Source organism: Erythrolamprus reginae, chromosome 1, assembly GCF_031021105.1.
Source record: "Erythrolamprus reginae isolate rEryReg1 chromosome 1, rEryReg1.hap1, whole genome shotgun sequence".
NCBI lineage: Eukaryota > Metazoa > Chordata > Lepidosauria > Squamata > Dipsadidae > Erythrolamprus > Erythrolamprus reginae.
In genome coordinates this window covers 48195612-48220056 of record NC_091950.1, presented here as the reverse complement: position 1 = coordinate 48220056, position 24445 = coordinate 48195612, and the positions used below count along the sequence as shown (strand labels likewise).

The 24445-nt window shown below is 38.8% G+C and overlaps 1 protein-coding gene across 1 annotated transcript in view; it reads left to right on the top strand.

Moving 5' to 3' along the window:
- The first annotated feature begins 9158 nt into the window (after positions 1–9158).
- Positions 9159–24445, top strand: part of TRMT61A (tRNA methyltransferase 61A) — a 68237-nt gene continuing 52950 nt past the window's right edge. The window contains exons 1-2 of the mRNA XM_070733360.1: positions 9159–9601; positions 15060–15425. Coding sequence (XP_070589461.1) covers positions 15095–15425 — 331 coding nt within the window. The 5' untranslated portion in view covers positions 9159–9601; positions 15060–15094. The remainder of the gene's footprint in view (positions 9602–15059; positions 15426–24445) is intronic.

Sequence of the window (24445 nt, the reverse complement as noted above, 5' to 3'; positions counted from 1 at the left end):
AGTTTACAGGTTGCTTCCATTGGATCATGGAACCTCTATGGTTTCAGGTTTGTTTTTTTGGTATTACACTCTGCTTGAATAATTGTAAATATTTTTTGGAAAAACATCATCAGTCTTTAAGGCACTTTTATCCAAAATAAATTAAGTCTCATAACAATATCCCTGGAACTTATTCAAGGTACTATGGAATGGATATATAAGTTTGCAATTTTTAAGTTATGGCAGAGTTCTGTTTCTTTAAACATTGGAGAAATTCAATCAATTCCGTTTTTTTCTTGTCATTGCTCCTTAGAGCAGGTAAAAACTGGATTATGGCTAATCTGCACTACCCTTAGTTAAGAGGCTAGAATTTGACCTGAAATAGCAAGAGGCTACAGAAGGAAAAAAGAAAGGAGAAGCTTTGAACCCTTCATTCCTGTAGCTCCCTAAATGGCTTGATGACACTCAAGGAAAAGCTTACCTTATGCAGCATAATTAATTTAAATAGGGCAATAAATTAATAACTTTGTAAAACTAGTTCTTTGTCCAAGATCAGACCATGATATGGCATTCTATTGTCAACAGCTCTAATGAATCATTTCATGTGTGTTGCAGCAAACTTTACCCTAAAATGCAAGCTGGCTGATGAGATTACAGCTATATTCACTGCAAAGTCTTCTGCAGAATCAGGGACAAAAGCTTTAGCTAAAGAGATCTCTAAGTGACCTTGGGGTACTTTCTCTAATCATTGCCTAATTAATCTGGATTTGTACAACATGCAAAAGACCTACTGGGGTCACAGCCATACATAGCCACACTATAGTCGACTCCAGAAAATAAGGTTTACTTGATTAAACTGTGACTTTAAGTATGGGTAAAAGTATCATGGGGACATAACATGTGAGATACCAACTAAGTACTCAAGAGGTTTCTATCTGTCATTAATAGAAGCCTGTATGGGAGAAAAGGGGCAGAATGAATATTTTAATGTTAAGATGTGTTGAATTAAAGTAGCTTTTTTCTTATTCAAGTAGCAGACAGAAATGCCAGAGGTGAAACATCATCCATTAATGCATTCTCAGGCAAGAAAAAAAAGTTTATACATTGTTTTTCAGCTCATGATAGAGATAAAGCAACTAAACTACCATACAGACTGTCCTCCATTAAGTGGTGTGTGTGTGTCTAGTAATAGCCACTCTTCTGTTAACTCTTCACTTTAAGAATGTTGAGGTCCTAACAAATACAGACCAAGCTGAAGAATTTTCCCACAACTTTTATTTCATCAAAGAACCCAAATAGACCCTATCTCATTAGTGTAGCTCCCGCCATGATAATTTCTTTTAATTCCAGCCTTAAAGGCCTAGTTTTATCTTAAATTACATTATACTAAAATAAAGCATTGTGTTCCTGGATCTTTCCTTTTCTATATTTGCTTTACCATACCTTCTTGATGCTTTTGACCAGTTACAACTCAGTTTGCTCTCTAATGCAACTCAAAACATTTCTTCTCTTTTACTAGTGATTTTGAAAGTACAGTGATCCCCCGACTTTCGCGATCCCGATCATTGCGAAAGGCTATATCGCGATTTTTCCACCCGGAAGTAAAAACACCATCTGCGCATGCGCGCCTCTTTTTTCTATGGCCACGCATGCGTAGATGGTGGAGTTTGCGTTCCCCCTGGCAGATCAGCTGCTGGGCGGCTTCCCTGGGTCTTCCCCCTCTTGCTGGCGGGAGGGCGAGCGGCGGGCATCAGCGAGGAGCCGGGGTTTCCCCTTTGCATGGGCGGCCGGTAAGACCCCAGCGCCGCTTCCCAGCTGAGTCCCGAAGCCAAACGCGGAAGTTCGCCTTTGCCGTCTGGCTTCAGGACTCAGCTGGGAAGCGGCGCGAGCGAACGGCGTGGGCGGGCGAAGGGCGGGCGAGCGGGCAGGCAGGCGGCGGGCGGACAAGCAGCGGGCGGACAAGCGGCGGGCGCGGCAGCAGCGAGGAGTTTGCGTGGGCGGTGGGGAAACCCCAATCTTCGGCTCCTCGCTGTTGCAGCGGAAGTAAAAACACCATCTGCGCATGCGCAGATGGTGTTTTTACTTCCGCACCGCTACTTCGCGAAAAACCGATCATCGCGAGGGGTCCTGGAACGGAACCCTCGTGATAATTGGGGGACCACTGTATAGGTAGTCCTCAACTTACAACAGTTCATTTAGTGACTGTTCAAAGTTACAACTTCACTGGAAAAGTAACTTGAAACTGCTCTTCACACTTATGACAATTGTAGCATCCCCATGGACATGTGATTTACAATCAGATGTTTGACAGCTGACTCACATTTATGATGGTTGCATTGTCCCGTAGTCCCGTAATGATATGATCGTCTTTTGCAACTTTCTAACAAGCAAAATCAATGGCAAAACTAGATACATTTAACAACCGTGTTACTAATTTAACAGATTCAATGACTCACTTAGCAAATGTGGCAAAAAAGTCATAAAATCAACAAATTTCTTACTATAAAGTTTTGGCTCAATTGCAATGTGTCCTTAATTTGTAATAAATAAATTCTACTCCATGCAAATCCTGTGTCCTGAACTTGTAATAAATAAATCTTTATTCCATGCAAATAATTCTCCAGCAGCTTAATTTCTGGCTGTGAAATTATTTTTAAACATTCAAGGCCTGTTATGTGGAGGATATAAATTATTAATGGTTCTAAGTAGCAGTAATTTTGTATTTACAATAGTTGAACGTACCTTTTCTGGTGTCCAAGAAATGATGGTTACAGGCCTTAGGTCCACCCAAAACACATTCCTGGGATTTCAAGCCAAACTTCCTTAATAGTCATCACCATCAAAATAAATTCACAATATGCCTCATAAGTATAACCTTAGATTATATTTTCTTCACCATGTAGCCACAATAAAAATGACAAATGCATACAAGGTTTTATTGTATGACACATCTTGCTAAGACAGTATTGGCTCAACCATGATTTATTATCTGCAGTTAATTGGAGACACAAAAGGCAAGTTCAAAGCAAACTAACTACACTCAAATTTAGTGTGGAATGAGAATTTTAATAGAAATGAGGAACTAGACCCTGGCTACCTCTCTCTCACATCCCCCCAAAATTATTTTCTTCTTTAAACAGATATCCGAATGCGGCTTCAAAGAAAGTAGGCAGTAGCTGTGTTTGCATAACATGTTTAGTCATGGTTAACTTAAAATTGATGGACTTGATGGCTGTGTTAATCACAGAGTCAAACATATTCTCCTAAAACCTCTTTCTCTAATAGCAGAGTTACCAACTCTTTTTTTAAAATCCAAATTGCAAGAGAGGAAAATATATAATCTTCCTGTTCATTTTGGATATAAATGGCTGGGAAACTTTAAAAGCATCTTCAGATGTAAACTATTATGCGAAGAAATCTAGAGCAGTTGTTTAAATTCAAGTCTTTTATTCTGCTCCATAAAACACAAGGAACAAAATAGGATGACTGGAGAAAAAAACCTTTAAAAAGAAAAGGCCAAGCTTCCAACAGTCAGAATTTCGGCAGTCAATTGTCAGCGAATAAAAGTGATGTCTCATTTAAAGTCTGCCTTACAGCTATCAAATATAGCACCCCTTAGATCTAAATTTTTGACACTGCATGCGCGCGCATGCCAGCATTTTAAATACCGTATACTAATGCTTTAGTGTGCAGTTATGTAATGTTAAGAGTCTGCTTGAATAATTTGATCCTGGCACTTTTTAGATACAGCAGATAGTGGTAAGTTTATTGAGGAGGCTGTGTTGCTCCTACAGTATTTGCCAAATGGGGACTCTCGGAGTACCCAGAGTAATGTTCTAATGGCACCCTTGTGAATGCAAACTGAACAGATCATGAACAGATATAAGGATCTGCCTATTTTCTCTTACATCATCCCATCCCCTCTGTGGATTAATTACCACTGTTGTTCTTTGCTTCAAGCACAATGTGATCCAGATCACTATATTTGGGGAGTTTGCTTAAAAATGACACTTTCACCATATCTGAAATTTGTAAGCAACAGCTCTGGAGGAAAAGGTAAACATTACATACCACCATGGCTATGTTTTTAAACACCTTGTGGCATTACGTAGCCCAAACATTAAAGCAAAAGGCAAATACCAAGGCTTCCTAAGTAATTGCTGCAAAGATTTCCAGGATGTAGATCAGGAAAGCAGAAGAAAATTTACTCTAGGGCCATGCTAGGAGCTTCCCCAGTGGCTTAATTATAAATGCTACAAAGTGTTAGGGGAAAAGCTTACATTTTTGAAATGTTTGCGAGAGAATCTAACAGTCTATCCAATATTGCCCCTCAATGTTAATGGATTTAGGACATGTCTTTGCACAGAAAGAATGTCACAGCTTCAGGGACATGAACTTAACACATTTAATTGTGTCACATGAATGCACAATTTGTCCTCAGATGTTGACAAACTTTCCAGCATCCCTCATCATTAGCCATGCTGGGTGGAATTGTTAGGAGCTACGGTCCAGTTACACCGGCAGAGCTGCAGATGTTATGCAATCATGCTGAAGTTATATATGATGGTCTGGGTACAAAAAATAGCGAAATGATTTACATTTCAGCATTTTCCTTATACAGTGGTACCTCTACTTAAGAATGCCTCTACTTAAGAACCTTTCTAGATAAGAACCAGGTGTTCCAAGATTTTTTTGCCTCTTCTTAAGAACCATTTTCTACTTAAGAACCAGAGCCCGGAGGCTGGGTCAGTTTCCTGCCATTGCCCCTTTAATCCCTGCCATCTCGGGCTTTTCTGGGCTGTCAGAGGAGTCTTTCGGTGGCGCTTAAGGAGGCTTTGTTAGTTCAGAGCGAACAATGCATTTTCCTTTCTCTGGACGCTTGTAGAGGGACTAAACCTCTACCAGCGCCCAAAGAAAAGAAATGCTCCCTTCACTCTGGGCAGCGACTGCCCTCTACCTCTTCTTCCTCCTCCTCCTCCCACCCAAATTCCGAGCTTTTCTTTCTTTCTTAATGGGTTTTCACACATTGTTTGCTTTTACATTTATTCCTATGGGAAAAATTGCTTCTACTTACAAACTTTTCTACTTAAGAACCTGGTCTAGGACCGAATTAAGTTCTTAAATAGAGGTACCACTGTACTTGTCAAAGGGCCAATGATAATTCTTAAAGAAGAATTATTAACAAAGCTTAGGTCAACTTCTTATCGACTTTCTCCATGCATTTGTTATTTAGTAAGTGTATGTAGTAGGTGGAACTTTTTGAAGTTATTTTAGCAAGTGCAGCATGTCTGGAAGAAAGGGAAAAGCAACAAGCAAGGCATCTGATTCATACCTACATGTCAGGATGGTTGTAAAATCACAGACATAGATCTAATTTAAAAATACTACATTGTTAACTTTTCCACTAACTCTTATAGGTGTGATATGCAAAAAAAAAGTCATAATCATATAAAAATGCAGGGCAATGAAGGGCTACCACAGTGCTACAATTACACAGGCTACAATTACATCAGTATCCTACATATGTGGTATCTTTTACTCTTGAATAGTATGTTAAATTCTTGTCTCTTAAGGTTCTCTGCTCCTTAAGAGTAATGGGCCACAATACAATAGCAAAAATACATTTTTTTAAATCATGGCAATTCCCTTCTATAAAATTTCTGGTTATGAGGTGTTAAATTGAACCTGGGAAATGAAGAAATTATCAATCATCATCTCCAATTATCAACCATCATTTCCAAATCACTAAGAAAACACATGACCAATAAATTATACACAATTCATGTATATTATTTTATATGGTTTATTAGATGGATTTTCTTCGGTTATTTTAATGAGCATTGAAACTATACACTGAGAGTCCTTGGGAAATATGGCAATATAACAATACAGCACATCCCTAAATTAAATAGATAAGATTTAGTTCCCAGGCTGCCACCCTCTTATTTATTTGTAAACTAACGTCTGCCTAAAGCCGATGAAAGCGGAATATGCTGCAATTATGTAAGAATGAATGTAATATCAGAAGATATATAACTTATTATGAGTTTTTTTTGTTAGGATACTTTCTTTTATTATGAGCATATTAAAGCTCTTGTAAGAAAAATATGTTGAATGTTTGGAGTTGTTTTTTTAACGGGGGTTCACTGTCAAAGCTTCTCGGACTCTGTTATTTAATCAATAAAATGCAATGGCTTTGAAAATAAAAGGAGTTATTTTTCACACAGATAATGGGATCTGTGGCAATCAGAAGATAGAGCAAGGTTCAACCCACATATTCTGCATAAATCAGATGACAGGAATCAGTTTTAGAAGGGTAAAGGCTTTTTTTATATGGCTTCCTTCCCAATAACAAAATCCCTTTTTTAGAAAACAAAATATGTGCAGAATCTTTGCACTGAATTGCTGGGTGAACTAAGAGTTATTCTTCAAAATATTTCCCAACCCTTATGCCAGGAGTCAGCTCAGAGCTTTCTTCAAGAGGCTGAAAAAACATAGAGCAACATTAGAGGAACAAAGTCATAATTTGCATCGACATTATGTTTGTCATGTTAATTTTGTTTACCCTGTGTATAAACTTGCTCTGCGAAGAGGATTTTACATTGCTTTGGAGCTATTTCTTGGCAAACTCCATACACTAACAAAGAAGAATTCACTACCATATAAAGTATACATCAGTCATGCCCTCCCCTTTCTTCTTTCTGGAGCTTGTTTAGCTTGTTCCTCAATCATGACTCAAGGCTGCAGTCCTACACACATTGATTGCTAGGGAACCGGTGTAGTAGAGAAAGTCAAATTGAAATTCTACACTGTACATACTAATGTGGCATAACATCCTCATGAAATTATGTGATTCTTCGCTTACAAAAATCCACTTTCTCTTAATTTCAGTCCTTGCCTCAGCAACACAGAGGGCAATATTGAGGTGATCATAGATCTTACAGGGCGCTGTGAGAATTATATCTAAGCATTTTTTTAATTTTATTTATTTATTTATTCATTTGTCCAATACACAAATACATAGGAAGAAAAATAGACATGTGGTAATATAAATGAGGGTTAAAGTGAACTTAGAGGAGAGGATATATGAAAGGGAGAGAATATATAAGATAGGTGAAAGAAAGGAAAGACAATTGGACAGGGGACGAAAGGCACACCAGTGCACTTATGTACGCCCCTTACTGGCCTCTTAGGAACCTGGAGAGGTCAATCGTGGAGAGTCTAAGGGAGAAGTGTTGAGGGTTAGGGGTTGACACAATTGAGTCCGGTAATGAGTTCCACGCTTCGATAACTCGATTGTTGAAATCATATTTTTTACAGTCAAGTTTGGAGCGGTTCGTATTAAGTTTGAATCTGTTGCGTGCTCTTGTGTTATTGCGGTTGAAGCTGAAGTAGTCATTGACCGGTAGGATGTTGCAGCATATGATCTTGTGGGCAATACTCAAATAATGTTTTAGGCGCCGTAGTTCTAGGCTTTCTAGGTCCAGGATTGTTAGTCTATTTTCGTAGGATATTCTGTTTCGAGTGGATGAGTGAAGGGCTCTTCTGGTGAAATATCTTTGGACATTTTCAAGGGTGTTGATGTCTGAGATGTGGTATGGGTTCCTGACAGATGAGCAGTAGTCTAGGATGGGTCTGGCAAAAGTTTTGTAAACTCTTGTGAGTAGTGTGAGATTGCCTGAGCAGAAGCTGCGTAGGATCAGGTTAACAGCTCTAGAAGCTTTTTTGGCGATATTGTTGCAGTAAGCCACTGATATTATCGTAAATTCCAAACTTAGAATAATATCAGACAGCACATTCCATTGAAGAAAGTAAGCCTTGCTATATTTTCAAGGAAACGTATCTGATTTAAAATATAAGTATATAAATATTGGGTAGGCAATGGGCACATAATAAGAAGAGTGATGGGTGGATCTTCTGCATTCTGTAAAACATGTTATTTGAACTGATGGAAATTTACACTTAAGGAAGGCCCACAGCATTTTCTCTCCATCACTCCTCAATATTTATTTCTTTAAAGCACTAGTGTGCCTTCGGTCTCCTGTCCTATTGCCTCTCCTATATCTTGTATATTTTCTCTTCTATCCCTATATCTTTTCTTCTATTCTCTCATTGATATATTTTATTCCTATAATAATAATAATAATAATTATTATTATTATTATTTATTAGATTTGTATGCCACTCCTCTCCGCAGTCTCGGGGTGGCTCACAACAATAATAACAATATGAAAATGTAACAAATCTAATATTTAAAAAACATCTAAAAACCCCATCATTTAAAATCATACAGCAAAAGCATACATACATAAAACTATATAAGCCTGGGGGAAATATCTCAATTCCCCCATGCCTGGCGATACAGGTGGGTCTTAAGCAATTTGCAAAAGACAAGGAGAGTGGGGACAGTTCTGATCTCTGGGGAGAGTTGATTCCAGAAGGTCAGGGCCACCACAGAGAAGGCTCTTCCCCTGGGCCCCGCCAGACGACATTGTTTAGTCGACGGGACCCGGAGAAGGCCAACTCTGTGGGACCTTATTGGCCGCTGGGATTCATGCTGCAGAAGACCGTTCCGAAGGTACTTGGGTCCAATGCCATGTAGGGCTTTATAGGTCATTACCAACACTTTGAATTGTGACCAGAAACTAATTGGCAGCCAATGCCAGCAACAGAGTGTTGAAGAGATGTGGACAAATCTAGGTAACCCCACAATAGCTCTCACGGCCGCATTTTCTCTTCTCTTCTATATTTTCTCTTCTATTATTTCTTTGATATATTTTACTTCGAATTTATCCTCTATAACCTTCATTGTGTATTATTGTGTTTTGGACAACATAAATAAATAAATAAAAAATCTCCTTCCTTTACAAATATTTCCAGGGTTGATATACATTTGTGAAAATGTGAAACAATAACCAACAGCCTTGTTAAGTATGGCGCAGGAGATTAAGCAGGTATAGGAATCTACGCAATCTCAAAACCGGGAACATATGTCAGGCATTAATACTGTACTGCAAATCGCATTACAGTGAAGGTAAAAGGAGAAATGAAGTGCCAGCTTTAATCATTGCAAGCTTTCCTTGACAGAGCTGATCCTGCAAAAAATAATAACACCGTGGGTTGCGGTGTATTCCCGAAAGGAACCGGTTTTATTAGCGCAATGCTACGCTCTACTCGGAAGTTTTAAGTGAAGTTTAGTCTCCATGTGGATAAGCAAGGATGGAGCTGCAGCCCTAAACCCGACAAGGAGACGCTCGTGTCAAGAGTGAATTGGCGAGTCTGATTATTTAAAGCGGTAACAACAAACGCCACTCAGCGCTGCGACCGATTGCACCGCGCAACTGATGGGAAGCCAGGGACAAGAGAAGACAGGACGCGCATTGCGCCGCCGCCGAAAGGAAGCAAAAGCGCGCCGATCAAGCCTTGGAAACAGGGAAGAGCTTCCTCCCACTCATGGCCCGCTGTGCCAAGGCGAGGGAGGGGAGAACTAATTACGTCACAGGTTGCGACGCGCCGGAGAGAGGAAGTACTGGAAACACGTGTCTGCCCCGGCCAAGGCTTGTGCTCTGTGGTCTTGATCCGATGCTGCTTGCCTGAATTGCAAGTAGGGAGCGCGCAAAAGGTAAGCGTGAATCGAGAGGAAAGCAAAGGGCTGCTTTTAAGAACTTGGCAAACGTCTTTTGCGAGAGAGGCCGCTCCAATATTAACCGCTCCAAACTTGACTGTAAAAAATACGATTTCAGTAACCGAGTCGTCGAAGCGTGGAACTCATTACCGGACTCCATAGTGTCATCCCCAAACCCCCAACACTTTACCCTTGGATTATCCACGGTTGACCTATCCAGATTCCTAAGAGATCAGTAAGGGGCGAGTACAAGTGCACTATAGTGCCTTCCGTCCCCTGTCCTATTGCTCTCCTATATCTCCTATTCCTTTCTTCTATTCCTATATCTCTTCTATTTTTTCATTGATATGTTCTATTACTATATCTTCTTTTCTATTATCTCTTAAATATATTTTACTATGAGTATCTCCTCTATAACCTTCATCATGTATTTTACTATGTGTATATAGATATATACCCACTAAAACCCTCATTGTGTATTGGACAAAATAAATAAATAAAAATATATAAATAAATTCGTCACCCTGGAACCTTTTTTCGAGTTAGACATGTTTTAAACTTTACAAAGGGGAAAGCTTACGCGCTCCAAAAGTCTCCCAAAGAAAAGCAAGGGGGCCTGCGATTTTATTAATTTTTAAAGAACGGGATGTCAGCAGGGGTAATAAAATCGTGAGTGCAAACGATGGTCTAATCTAGGGGTAGGCAAAGTTGGTTCTTCTATGACATGTGGACTTCAACTCCCGGAATTTCTGAACTAGCATGATTGGTTCAGGAATTCTGGGAGTTGAAGTCCACAAGTCATAGAAGAGCCAATTTTGCCTAGCCCTCGCTAATAATAATAATAATAATAATAATAATAATAATAATAATAATAATAATAATATTTTAGATTTGTATGCCGCCCCTCTCCGAAGACTCGGGGCGGCTCACAACAATAATAATAACTGTATACAATGTAACAAATCTAATATTAAGAATTGTCTAAAACCCTCATTTAAAAAATCATACAACACAAACATACCATACATAAACTATATAAGCCCGGGGGAGATATCTCAATTCCCCCAAGCCCCACACAGAAGTAATACCCCGTGACTATGTCCCCTCTCCCCCTCCAGAATAGAATAGAATAGAATTCTTTTATTGGCCAAGTGTGATTGGAAACACAATGAATTTGTCTTGGTGCCTATGCTCTCAGTGTACATAAAAGAAAAAGATACATTTGTTGAGAATCATATGGTACAAATGTCTTGTTTTTAACAACATACATTCCAGCTGCTTCTATCTAACACCTGATTGTGCAACCTTTTGGCTTGCCTGGACCATACTGAGTGAAGAGGAATTGTCTTGGGCTGCATATAATATAATTAATGTATATAAATAACATTCCTTTTTAGTTCTTTTAATTTATCTTGTGGGGTTGCATTACTAACTGTTCGGAGTTGCATGTAGTCCGTTGGTTGTGGGTCTAACAGTTACTCTTTAAAAGGCCCAATTTATTGATACTCCAAAACAAATCGTATTCCAATATAGCAATTGGTTTCAAACAAATAACTCCTCAGAATTAAGTCTGAAAATTTAGCAAAAATTTTTCAGTTGTCTTAGAAACGTTGAAACAATTCTTAACGATGGAGGAAAAAAGTTTTGATCACTTCAGGAATTATTACTGCACAATCATTGTGCACTGCCATTTGGTTCACAGAGGATAGTGCTGAAATAGGAATATTATATATGGAAACAGCAGAAGAAGACAAATGTCAGACAATTTTATGCATGGCTTAGCCACTGCTAATGCTATAAAGATGAGTCTAGCTATTTCATCTGCTATAAATGGTATGTTCTCTCTTAGAGAACAAAAAGGAGAAAAAGACTATTGAGCAAGGTTAATAGCAATAACCTTGTTATTGAGCAAGGTTAATTATGTTCCAATAAGTTGGTGTTGACTCTTAGGGACAACATAAATAGATTTTCTCCATGACAATCTATTCCTAACCTGGTTCTTCAAGTCTTTCAGCAGTGTAACTGATTCTGTCCACCTTCTTCAATATGTCTTGTCTTCTTTCCTTCTATCTTTTCTAGCATTATTAATGTCCACATAGCTAGGTCTTTACATAATATTTCTAAAGTAAGATAATTTGAATCTGGTCATTTGAGCTTCAAGTGAGAACTGTGATTTGTTTTTATGATCCATTGTTGGTTTTCATGATCTTATTCTTGGGGGTTTTCTCCACTATGAAAGATCATAAGTGCTTTCTATCTTGTTTCTTCCAAGTCCAACTTTTCCTTCTATAATGTGTCATACCATTGCTTGCGCAATTCTGATCCTTGTACATAGAGACACATCATGGCATTTAAATATATCTTCCAAGGTCTTCAAGAACTACTCTAACAAGTACTGGTCTGCAGTGCATTTCTTTAATGCTTGCTCCTTTAGCATATGTTGTAAGCCACCACAAAGACATAAAACATCACGATACATCATGATCTGGCTCGGCTCGTGACCTGATCAAGTTTGATATCCATGGTGTAGAAGATTGATCCTAAAAGGCAGAAGCTGTGTACCACTTCAATATCTTCACTGTCAAATCTAAGGCCTGCTTTCATTATGTTGGCCTTTTATATGTAATCTTGGTCCCATCAGCATAACATAGACTATTGATGTTTCTTCCTCCAATTTCAAAACCAAATCCATCTTTTTCCAATCCAGCTTCCCTTTATATATATATTTAGCAAGTGTTCTTAATTTTTAAGAGGTTGACTCCTACAGTGATCAAGGGAAAAGTTGGTTTGGTTTGTTGGTTACTTTGGTTGGTTGGTTTCTGCATTTTGCATCATTCTAAGCTTCTAATTTTCTCTCTTGATAAAATGGCCTATAATTCCAAGGGTCTGCACCACGAGAAATGTAAAAGACTTTAATGTCTTAAATTTTTAAAAATATTGTTTAATTTAATTAGACTAATGGGATTCTATTTTTGATAGTTTTTTCTTTCCTGGCACTGTATACAATCTTTAGCAAGAGGAAATAATCCAGGAATCACTGTTAAATTTTTAGTGATATTGTTCTTTAAGGTACTGCAAAGTATATTATATCCTAATGTTGCCATTTTCTCTTTTCCTTTTGAAAAAAATTCCTTGTTCCTGTTGTTTAGTAGCTGGCAAATTACTTCTTTTCCTCCCACTTGTTTCAATGCCAATAAAAGCTTTATAGCTGTGGTCAAGACGTTCTCAGTAGTATAACAACAAAGCTTTTTTTAAAATTGGCAATCCTTTAATACTCTAGCAGAACCTTCTCATTCAAAGAATGCTTTCATGTTATCTAACAATTAATCTTGTCCTGTTGTTTACTTTTTTTCATTTTTAAAAAATTTCCATTAGCATGTAAAATCAGAACATAAGTTAATAAAGTCAAAATGCAGATTCATAGTCTTGCATTATCTACAAAGATCAAATGTATGATGAGTGTAATTTAATGATTACTAGATTAAGCATAGGAGTCTTGTGAAATTATGACTTTATTTTGGTGGTCAGCAGTTACTTGCTGAAATAAAAGATTGAATGATGATGTTGGCACAAGAGCTCAAAGGACTTTTTGTGAAGTAATTGAAATGCTCCAAACCCTTTGGAATAGACATGGTGATAATGCAAAGTACAATGTCCAGTCAGGCATAACCCTCTTGCATTATTAATCTTCCTCCTTCTCCGTCTATTAAAATTGTATAACAGTGTCATGTATCCTGAGATATTTAACAATGTAAATGTAAATGAATAAATAAACACAAATAATTTTTTGTTCTATTCCATAGTAAACTTTTTAAAAAGCTTTTTAAAATTCAGAATGTACTCTTCTCCAATTTTCATATGTATCTGAAGCAGCATCTTTTCCTTAAGTTCTAATCAGAGTAGGTAACTTGAGATACTGTTCCCCCCTCCGCACCCCACTTATGTGACTTTCTTAACCATTTTTTGACAATATTTGCAGCCACTTCCATGTGGAGTTATTGAAAATGGGTTTTATTCTAACGAATTGGAGCTGGGAAATATGCTTCAGTGAAAAAAGACAAGAAAAGGTTCCCCAGCAAAGTATGAATTTACTTTGCTATGAATTGATTCTGCCCCATTATGTTTGATACGATCCCATTTGCTCTCAATATTAGATAGTTTGCTGTAGAATGCTGTACCCTGTGCCTAGTTCTTACAGTAGAAAAGATTGAATTTTGGATTTCTTAATGCTAACTAAACTTGAACAACCCCAGCTATTAGATTACTGATTTCTCTTATGAGTTGCTTGTGTCAAAGAGGCTATTGTAGGGTTGTAGGTTGCCTTTAGATCATGACTTGGAACTTATGGAATTATGTTTTCTTTGAGTTGGAGATGGAGAACATAAATGAGAAAGAGTAGTTGTGAATACGAAACAATTACCCTGGGGGGGGAATTATTGACCCCCTTAGAGAAGGTCCGCAACTTGGGCGTCCTCCTCGATCCACAGCTCACATTAGAGAAACATCTTTCAGCTGTGGCGAGGGAGGCGTTTGCCTAGGTTCACCTGGTGCACCAGTTGCGGCCCTATCTGGACCGGGAGTCACTGCTCACAGTCACTCATGCCCTCATCACCTCGAGGCTCGACTACTGTAATACTTTCTACATGGGGCTACCTTTGAAAAGTGTTCGGGAACTTCAGATCGTGCAAAATGCAGCTGCGAGAGCAATCAAAGTGTTGGCTATGACCTATAAAGCCCTACATGGCATAGGACCAGATTATCGTGCAAAATGCAGCTGCGAGAGCAATCATGGGCTTCCCTAAGTATGCCCATGTTGCACCAACACTCCTCAGTTTGCATTGGTTGCCAATCAGTTTCCGGTCACAATTCAAAGTGTTGGTTATGACCTATAAAGCCCTTCATGGCATCAGAATATCTCTGGGACTGCCTCCTGCCGCACGAATCCCAACAACCAGTTAGGTCCCACAGAGTTGGCCTTCTCCGGGTCCCGTCGACTAAACAATGTCGTTTGGCGGGACCCAGGGGAAGAGCCTTCTCTGTGGCAGCCCTGACCCTCTGGAACCAGCTCCCCTCGCAGATTAGAATTACCCCCACCCTCCTTGCCTTTCTTAAACTCCTTAAAACCCACCTCTGCTGTCAGGCGTGGGGGAATTGAGATATCTCCCCCAGGCCTATACAGTTTATGGTATATGGTATGTTTGTGCGGGTATGTCTTGCTTTTAATAAGGGATTTTAGTTACTTTTAAATATTAGATTTGTTGTATATTGTTTCATTATTGTTGTGAGCCGCCCCGAGTCTACGGAGAGGGGCGGCATACAAATCTAATAAATAATAATAATAATAATAATAATAATAATAATAACAACAACAACAACAACAACAACAACAACAACAGGCTAACATAAGGAGAAACAAGGAGAGATTCTGAAGTGTGTTTGTTTCCTTTTTCCTTAGGCTGCAGATAACCTGCCAGTGATAACATTGTCGTGATGAGTTTTATTGAATATGGAGATACAATAAAAGAAGGGGACACAGCAATTGTTTTCTTGGGACATGATTCGATGTTTCCAGTGAAGGTACAACATGGTGGTAAATCTCAGACTAAATATGGTGTTATTAGACACTCAACTGACCTCATTGGAAAGAAGTATGGTTCCAAGGTGACCTGCAGCAAAGGAGGCTGGGTATACATCCTTTATCCAACCCCAGAGTTATGGACTCTGAACTTACGCCACAGAACTCAAATCCTGTATTCAACGGATATCTCTTTAATCACCATGATGCTTGAGCTGAAACCAGGAAGTATAGTGTGTGAATCAGGTAATGGGGCATGACTCGCTGCAAAGTTGTTGTTTCTCTTTGTTCTTTTCTATTAGAACAGGGGTTTCCAAACTTGGCAACTTTAAGACTTGTGGACTTCAACTCCCAGAATTCTCCAGCCAGCTTCTGGGAGTTGAAGTCCACAAGTCTTAAAGTTGCTAAGTTTGAAGATCTCTGTATTAGCGGTTTCTGGTACAAATGGCAATTATTTATTTTCATTAATTCAATTTGGATGATATTCAACTCCAAATAACTGGGGGGGGGGGGGGGTTGTCCCCCCAAATAAAGAAAAATATTTTAAAAACTACAACAAAGTAGAGGGGAACAAAATACAAAAATAAGTACCTTCCACCATTCTTGTAGCCCGTCTTTGGACCCACTGGATGATTCCACTGTGTGGTGATCCAGAGCCTGATCCTCTCTATTTTAACCTTTCCCTGAAACTCTGAAAAAGATCATCAACCAGTGTGGGTTGCAATATCACTAAGTTCATGATATCTAATTGTATTTTTGTACCCAGGGGAGGTGCAGGAGATGTAGTAGAAATATTGATCTGGTCCTCTAAAGATATTGAAGTCTAGGTTGAGAAAATAAGGTTATGCTTAATCCTTGAAATAGAAAATAGCTACTTCGAAGCCGACTGACCCCAGGATAATTCCAGATTGAGCTGTGCACCTCTTGAAAAAGCAAGTTCAGAATCTGGGTTCTTCCTAGAATAATAAATGGGAACCATGACCTTGAGAAGTTTGACTCAGCATTGGCTGCAGCAGCAGCTATAAACACTCCCAAATTTTGGTAGCTGTATACTGTTGTCAACTCCTGTCGAGACTATAATAAGTACCTCTAATTAAGCTGTCTTGAAGACTATTTAAAAACTGGTACATAATGAAGCAACTTCCTTGGAAATGGTCACATGGTAGGGGACTATAACAGTGCTCCATTTCCATTTCCTGGTATAGATACAATAGAAGGGACCCAGAAATGAACATTCTTTGGTAGGATTCTTTGGATCAGCTTGCTACATAAAATGGCCACAGACCTTTAAAGTTTTTTAAGAAGTAAAAAATAGTTAAAACATTGCTTTGTTGCAGATCTTTTGGGGATTGAAGGAGTTAATATTTAAATAAATGACACACACGTATACACACATATATATTACTTACTTACATACATACATATACTTACTCTCACATCCTGGACACAAACTGTTTTAACTCCTACTCACAAAATGATGCTACTGAGCACTGCACACCCGAACAACTAGATACAAGAACAGTTTCCCCCCGAATGCCATATCTCTGCTAAACAAATAATTCCATCCACACTTTCAAGCTATTTCCTAAGTCTGCACTCCCATTAATCTTCTCATCGTCCCGATCATCCATCTCCTCCCAGTAATGACTGTAACTTTATTTCTTGTATCCTTACGATTTATATTAACTTATTCCTAATATGGTTTGATTGCTTATTTGTACCCAGACTATCATCAAATGTTGTACCTTATGATTCTTGACGAACGTATCTTTTCTTTTATGTACACTGAGAGCATATGCACCAAGACAAATTCCTTGTGTGTCCAATCACACTTGGCCAATACAAATTCTGTTCTATTTTGTTCTATTAGTTTGTGTAAAGAGTTTAGATTTGTAAGACCAAACTGGTTTAGAAGCCTCAGCAATAATTAAATAAAACAGTATATATGAGAAAATACTGTATATGAATGCATTTTTTAAAAGTTTGAAATCATTTAAAAAATTGAAAAAAAAGGAATAATGCATATAGCCCTGCAGTGCTAAGATAATTCTGGCCTGCATAATTCAAATCAAATTCCCAAGAAACCTCCTTTCTATTATTTTGCTGTGTGTTGTAATACTAGGGCCTACCCTAGTCAAGTTTTTACTGGAGCGTTAATAGAAGGACACATATGAATTTTGGTTGAAAGTAACGCGATTGCATAATTTTGGCAGGCTTCTGATATGATGGTATCTTTCTTGGACTGTGCTAGTGCCATCTGTAGCTGTGCTTCCTTATTTGGCAGGATGTCTCTCTTTCTCTCCCCCTCTCCAGGGGAAACGTTATGACTGGTAAACAGTTTCTGGATTGAATACCCCCAATATGCTAACTTTGAAACTAGGAAACCCGATGAAACTTTGCCATGCTCGTTTCATTAGTTTCCCTCCCTGAGGTTAGGTTGAGAAATTCAAGATGGCAGATTTAATCTCATGTCTTGTAGTAGCTACTTTATTAAAAGTTGAATAAGTAAAACATTCCATTTAGAGAAGCAAACAGGAAGCATCTGTGGGTGGAAAGGGGAATTGTTTCTTTTTTTCCCATATGTCACAAGAACTTACTACAAGTATTAGGGGTGTACCTTCCTAAGTAAAGCACTTCTCTGTCTCTGTAGCAAAAAACAGCCTCAGCTTCTTCCCCTTTCTTCATAAGTATGAATGTCTTTCTATCAAGATAATTGTCCTGGTGGAAGGATTTGCAAGCATGCCTATGAAACCTGATAAAATCTCAGCTTCCCTTGAAATACGTAGATGCACTCAGCCTTGAAATGGCTGGTTTATCCTGAGAATCTAGGGAGGTGCTTTACTTATTCAAAGAATCTGCCACAGACCAAATAAGTTTCTCTATATGTTTATATGCATAAGCTAGTGCTTTATTTTAATATGCTCCATACATTTTACAGATTTATTTGGATGCATGGATTAGGATTTGTTAGCCAAAAAAGTTATTTATTTATTTTTTGACCAATCAAATTATTACTAAATTACGGACTAAAAGTATTTGGAATTTCCTTTAAATGGTTCCATTCCAGCATCCTGTTGAGTGAGTGGATCCTTGCCCATTTGGAATTGAGATCTTGTTTAACTGGTGAGGTGTATGCTAAGACTAAGAGCAGCATAAGGGGAGAATAATGTTTGGAGCAAGGCAGTGGTGGATTCCTACTGTTGCGGTCCAGAGCACCACACTGGTAGGAACCCACTGATGATGCAATTTTCAGCGATTTCCCCCCCCCTTCCCTATTGGAAGAAGCTCTCCCGCCCACCCTTGTCTTAATGCTGACTTTTGTTCTTCATCCGAAGCACAACTGAGAAACTTCTTCACAGGAGATGCCGGGGAAAAAATTGTCAAAAATTGCAACACTGGTAGGAACTCACTACTGGAGCAAGGATATATCCAAACATTTTCATAAGAACATAAGAGGAGCCATGCTGAATCAGGCCAAAGCCCATCGAGTCCAGCATTCTGTATCACACAGTGGCCCACCAATTGTCCATGGGGATCTTGAGCAGAAAGAGAAGGCAAGACCCTCCCTTTTCCCTGACCCCCAACAAATGGTACCCAAGGGAATGTTGCCTGCCTCAACCAACATAGAGGCGGCACATGGACATCCGTTTTAATAACCACCGATACGCTTGGCATCCATGAATCTGTCTAATCCTGCCTTGAAGCTATTAAGGCTGATAGCTGTCACGACCTCTTCTGGAAGTGAATTCCATAAGCCAACGACCCTCTGGGTGAAGAAATATTTCCCTTTATTTGTCCTCGCTTTCTTACCTATGAGCTTTAGGGAGTGCCCCCTTGTCCTAGTATTGTGTGATAGAGAAAATATTTTTTCTCTATCCACCTTTTGTATCCCATGCATGATTTTATACACCTCGATCAAGTCACCCCTTAAACGCCGTCTTTCAAGGCTGAAGAGACCAAACATCATGAGGCTTATCTGCAGGGGTGGGCTTCAGAAATTTTAGCAAGGGGTTCTCTGCCTGGTTGCTGGGTGGGCATGGCCTACTCAGCTTCCTGTACCATTCGGGGGGGGGGGGGGGGGCGTTTTTGCTTTTCTTGAATTTTCACAGGCTCTGGAGGCCGAAAACGGGCCCTTTCTGGTAGGCCTGTTTTTTAGCCCTCCCTGAGCCTCCACACTTACCTGCATCCAAAATATATAAACAGGACTCAGATTATTATAAAATTTGGAGGAAGTTTTATGATTGGATAGAAAACGTAAGAAATACGTATGTATTAGTAATTGGTTAATTTTGGAAAAATTCAAACATGAGACTTTGATTTAAACTTTGCAAGCCAGATGGCAAAGATGAGAAATGGTGGTAGCATTATGTAATGATATAACACAAAATTTACTTATTGTTTAGATTTTAAACATATGGAACTTCATTTTATGAAGTAGGTGATATATTATGACTAGTTCTTTTATTAAAGATAAACAGAATATTTAATTAGCTATATGATACAATATTAAAATTTAGATAAAAGAGATTTTATTATTCCTTGCATTGATGTAATGTAACTTTTTGTAGTAAGACGGTGAGGGAAAATTTTTATTTAGATTTTTAAGAATTGATAATGCTGTATAAAATTAATAGAAAATTTTAGACGAGGAGAGATAAGAGCCTCCACTGAGGGAGTAATAAGAAAAGAAAAGTTTATATATGATTGATTTCAAGCATTGTTGTTGTGTTTATAACTATATATTGTTTTACTTTGTGGGGGAGAAAAATATAAAATCTTATACTGGCAAAATTGACCCGGTGGGGACTCCTGGGAGGAGGGGCAGGGTAGGTGGGACCAGCCAGGAGTGGGATTTGGGGGTTCTGCCAACTGCACAGAATCTTAGCTAGATGTTCTTGCTGGTTTTAGAGTAAGAGGTTAAAGTATTTTATAAAATACAAAAAAAAGGTTGCAAGTTATTTTTCTTTCCGCCCTTTTTCCTCTCCTTTTGCACCCTTGGTTTTGTTTTTTGTTTTCCTTAACCTCTCTCCCCCTTTCTTGCCTTTTTGTACTTTATCCCTTGCTGAGCCTTATTTTTTATTTTTTTAAAGAGATGCTTGATGTAGTTCCATTTGGAATAAATCACTATTGCAAGTATGCATTTCTATTTTTTCCCCACTAAGAACCTGGGACATTGATTGTGACTTGAAACTACTGAGCTTAATTGACAACTTGATTAGCAGGATTTATAATCATATGTTATTAAGGCCTGCGGATTTTGTTTGTTTTTGAACAGATTATGAGCAGATGAGAAAATGTGGTGTTCCAGCTGGTTGGATGTTGGATGTTTTTCCGATTTTAAACACTCAACCGTGTTGCCTGTCGAAGGGAGTCAGACAATTTGCTTGATAAAATACATCCATGTTTGGGAAGTGAGGAGTAACTCATTTACATTATTTCAGTAGGATGTAATATTAAAGCTTTGTATGATGGTAGATGATAATCTACAGATGAAAGTTCTGCCATTGGGTATTCTATTTTGTTATTGGTGAATTTTCAATCTTAAAAATGTCACATCTTGAGATGAAAGTCATGGGCTAATTCCCAAGATACTTTAATAACAATGCTGTTCTGTGATCCATTAGTGGGAAATACTCTTGAGAGCCTGTGCTAGCATGCGTCTTAAGGCTTTATGTAAAAGATTGTGCAACGTCTTGTGCAAATAGAAGCACCTCTAGCTTTCTTGTGAGGAATCTTGTAGCAGATAGTTTACATGTGGGTGAACATTTCCGGATTGAACATGTAGGATTTTACCTTTCACCCTATTTGACACAAGAGAACAACTATAATCTCATGCATACATTCTAAGAAGACAATCCCACAATGATTACAGATTTTTATTCCATATTGTTGTGGTTGCGGACAACCAGATGTTTAGACTGGATTTGGCATTTTTGACTTCTTAAGGACCCAGGAATAGACAGATCTTTATTTATTATTTATTAAATAATCTTGTTAATAATATCAAAGGCATAGTTGCTTTCTTTTGTCACATGATGTGGAATTGTATACAAATGATGGTCATATTTGTACTAAGTACAAACTTTTATTGAAAACGGAAAGAGAGGATGAGTTAAAAGTTGTATTGATAAAACAATATTTTCCCCCCGTCTCTGGTTTGTCCCTACTGTCTGAGCTACTTGTGGCAAGGTTTCAGTTTCTTTGCACTGGGTAGGCATTTGCAGTTCTTCCAATTCTTCTTCCCTGAATGCTTTTTATTTCATATTATAAGTTGATGTTGATCTGCTAGTCTGTATTCTGGGTTCAGAATTTCTGGTTCTGGGTATTGTTCTTTTCAGAACGAGTGCATTCCTCCCCTCCCCCCAGGTATCTCTTGTTGAAATTGACTTGTAATAGTAAATCATAGTTGTTGTTATATACACACCAATGTGAAATCACAGCTGCCATTTCTTTAGCTGGTGCTGGCCTTTTTATCTTCTCTTTCCAAGAACCTAGAGCAGTGATGGCGAACCTTTTTTTCCTCGGTTGCCAAAAGAGTATGGGTGCACACTATTGCGCATGCACGGGTGCCCCCCCCCTATAAGTCAATGCCTGGGGAGGGTGAAAACAGTTTCCCTTGCCCCCCGAAGGCCCTCTGTAGGCCAGAAATGGCCTCTTTCCTAACTTCTGGTGGGCCCAGTAGGCTCATGTTTTGCCCTCCCCAGGCTCCAAAGGCTTCCCTGAAGCTGGGGGAGGGTAAAAACACCCTCCCCCATCCCCCCGGAGGCTCTCTGGAAGCCAAAAACACCCCCCTAGAGTCTCTGTGGAGTCAAAATCAGTTGTCTGGAACACGCATGCACGTTGGAGCTGAGCTAGGGCAATGTCTCGCATGCCCTAACTGATATGGCTCCACGTGCCACCTGTAGCACCCGTGCCATAGGTTCGCCCTCACTGTCCTAGGGTATTGTAATATATCAGCATAGTATACTGTATGTGCGGTCCTAGCAATGTGGCCTTTGTAATTGAAAAATGAAAATTTTGTTACATTGTGGTATTCTCCGGAACCTCCGGAACCGCCTTCTACCGCACGAATCCCAGCGGCTGATAAGGTCCCACAGAGTTGGCCTTCTCCGGGTCCCGTCGACCAAACAATGTCATTTGGTGGGCCCCAGGGGAAGAGCCTTCTCTGTGGCGGCCCCGGCCCTGTGGAATCAACTCTCCCCAGAGATTAGAACGGCCCCCACCCTCCTTGTCTTTCGCAAATTACTTAAGACCCACCTATATCGCCAGGCATGGGGGAACTAAGACATCCTTCCCCAGGCTTTTATATTTTATGTTTGGTATGTATGTGCTGTATGGTTTTAATTGCTGGGGTTTTATATATGTTTTTTAATATTGGATTTGTTTTACTGCTATATTGTTTTATTATTGTTGTGAGCCGCCCCGAGTCTTCGGAGAGGGGCGGCATACAAGTCCAATAAATTATTATTATTGTTATTATTATTCTCCAGTTCTCTGGCTTCCATTCCACTATTTCCTTCTATTGCCGTATGAATTATCCAAACTTTTTCTTTTCAACCGCAGTTAAATCTGCTGTGTTATAAATCAAGACTTGTATTAGGAAATCCTGCAATATTTTAACCTGCTCATTTTTGACTATTCAACTCTTCTCCCCAATTTTTCATTACTGGTACGTGATAATTTTAAAGATGTTCCAGTGAATCATTTTGGCAACAGTGTTATGTCATTGTTTATAATAAGTTTGTGCAACCTTCTTGCAAGAGCTAAGTATGTGATCTGTTTTTTTTCTTCTTCTTTGTTCATTCTGCAATTTGAATCAATTCAGCTTGTTCTTGAGAAGTCAACATCCAGTTTTCAATTTCTTTTTTTGAAAGTTTTCATATAAAAGATTGTCAGGTTTTATTTTTATCCACTTTCTGCTTGATCGTCTGTAGACAGTAGCCATGTACCGCTTTTCCTTACCAATATTCTGTACAGGTTTTGATTTTATTATTTCAATATTCATGGTTTCTTCCTGTACGTTGATTAAGTTCAAATTTTTAATTTACATTGATGCTTGTTCGTGGTTGTGTTTTACATAACCAGCCAATGAATGATTTTCTTCTTTGACAGTCAGTTTGACTGGAAGTAAACTTCTGTCTCCATTTCTGCAGGGCAAGTATAATCTATCAGTATCATTACATAAATGTAATACATCAAGAATAGTCATTAGTTCTCCTGTTTTTCAGTCCAAATTGTCCAGTTGAGCTTTTGTCTAGTTAATAAGACATCTGACAGTCTCAAAATGGGTGAACAGTGCAGTCAGGCGGTAGGGAAAGCAAGTAGGATGCTTGGCTGCATAGCTAGAGGTATAACAAGCAGGAAGAGGGAGATTATGATCCCGCTATATAGAGTGCTGGTGAGACCACATTTGGAATACTGTGTTCAGTTCTGGAGACCTCACCTACAAAAAGATATTGACAAAATTGAACGGGTCCAAAGACGGGCTACAAGAATGGTGGAAGGTCTTAAGCATAAAACGTATCAGGAAAGACTGAATAAATTCAATCTGTATAGTCTGGAAGACGGAAGGAAAAGGGGGGGACATGATCGAAACATTTAAATATGTTAAAGGGTTAAATAAGGTCCAGGAGGGAAGTGTTTTTAATACGAAAGTGAACACAAGAACAAGGGGACCCAATCTGAAGTTAGTTGAGGGAAAGATCAAAAAGCAACATGAGAAAATATTATTTTACTGAAAGAGTAGTAGATCCTTGGAACAAACTTCCAGCAGACGTGGTAGATAAATCCACAGTAACTGAATTTAAACATGCCTGGGATAAACATATATCCATCTTAAGATAAAATACAGAAAATAGTATAAGGGCAGACTAGATGGACCATGAGGTCTTTTTCTGCCGTCAGACTTCTATGTTTCTATGTTTCTAATAATTCAAATTATGTATTGTTTCACAGATATGACGATTCAATTTTATCTTTAGCACTTTTTGCACTCTTTGGATGCATTCTTTGGTAATCACATTTTTAGCTTGAGCCTGCTTGATGTTATCCAATTGTAAAATGCCCAGATATTGCTGTGAGCCGCCCCAAGTCCACGGAGAGGGGCTAAGAGAGAGAAGGACTGGCCTAAGGCAGGACTACAGCATTACAGTCCTCTGGTTTCTAGTTCAGTATCTTAACTCCTGCATCAAACTAGTGTGTAAGGTGCACATAGGAAAGGAGTGAACAGAAAGGGGGAAAGGTCGTCATAAATAGAAAGTGGAGAA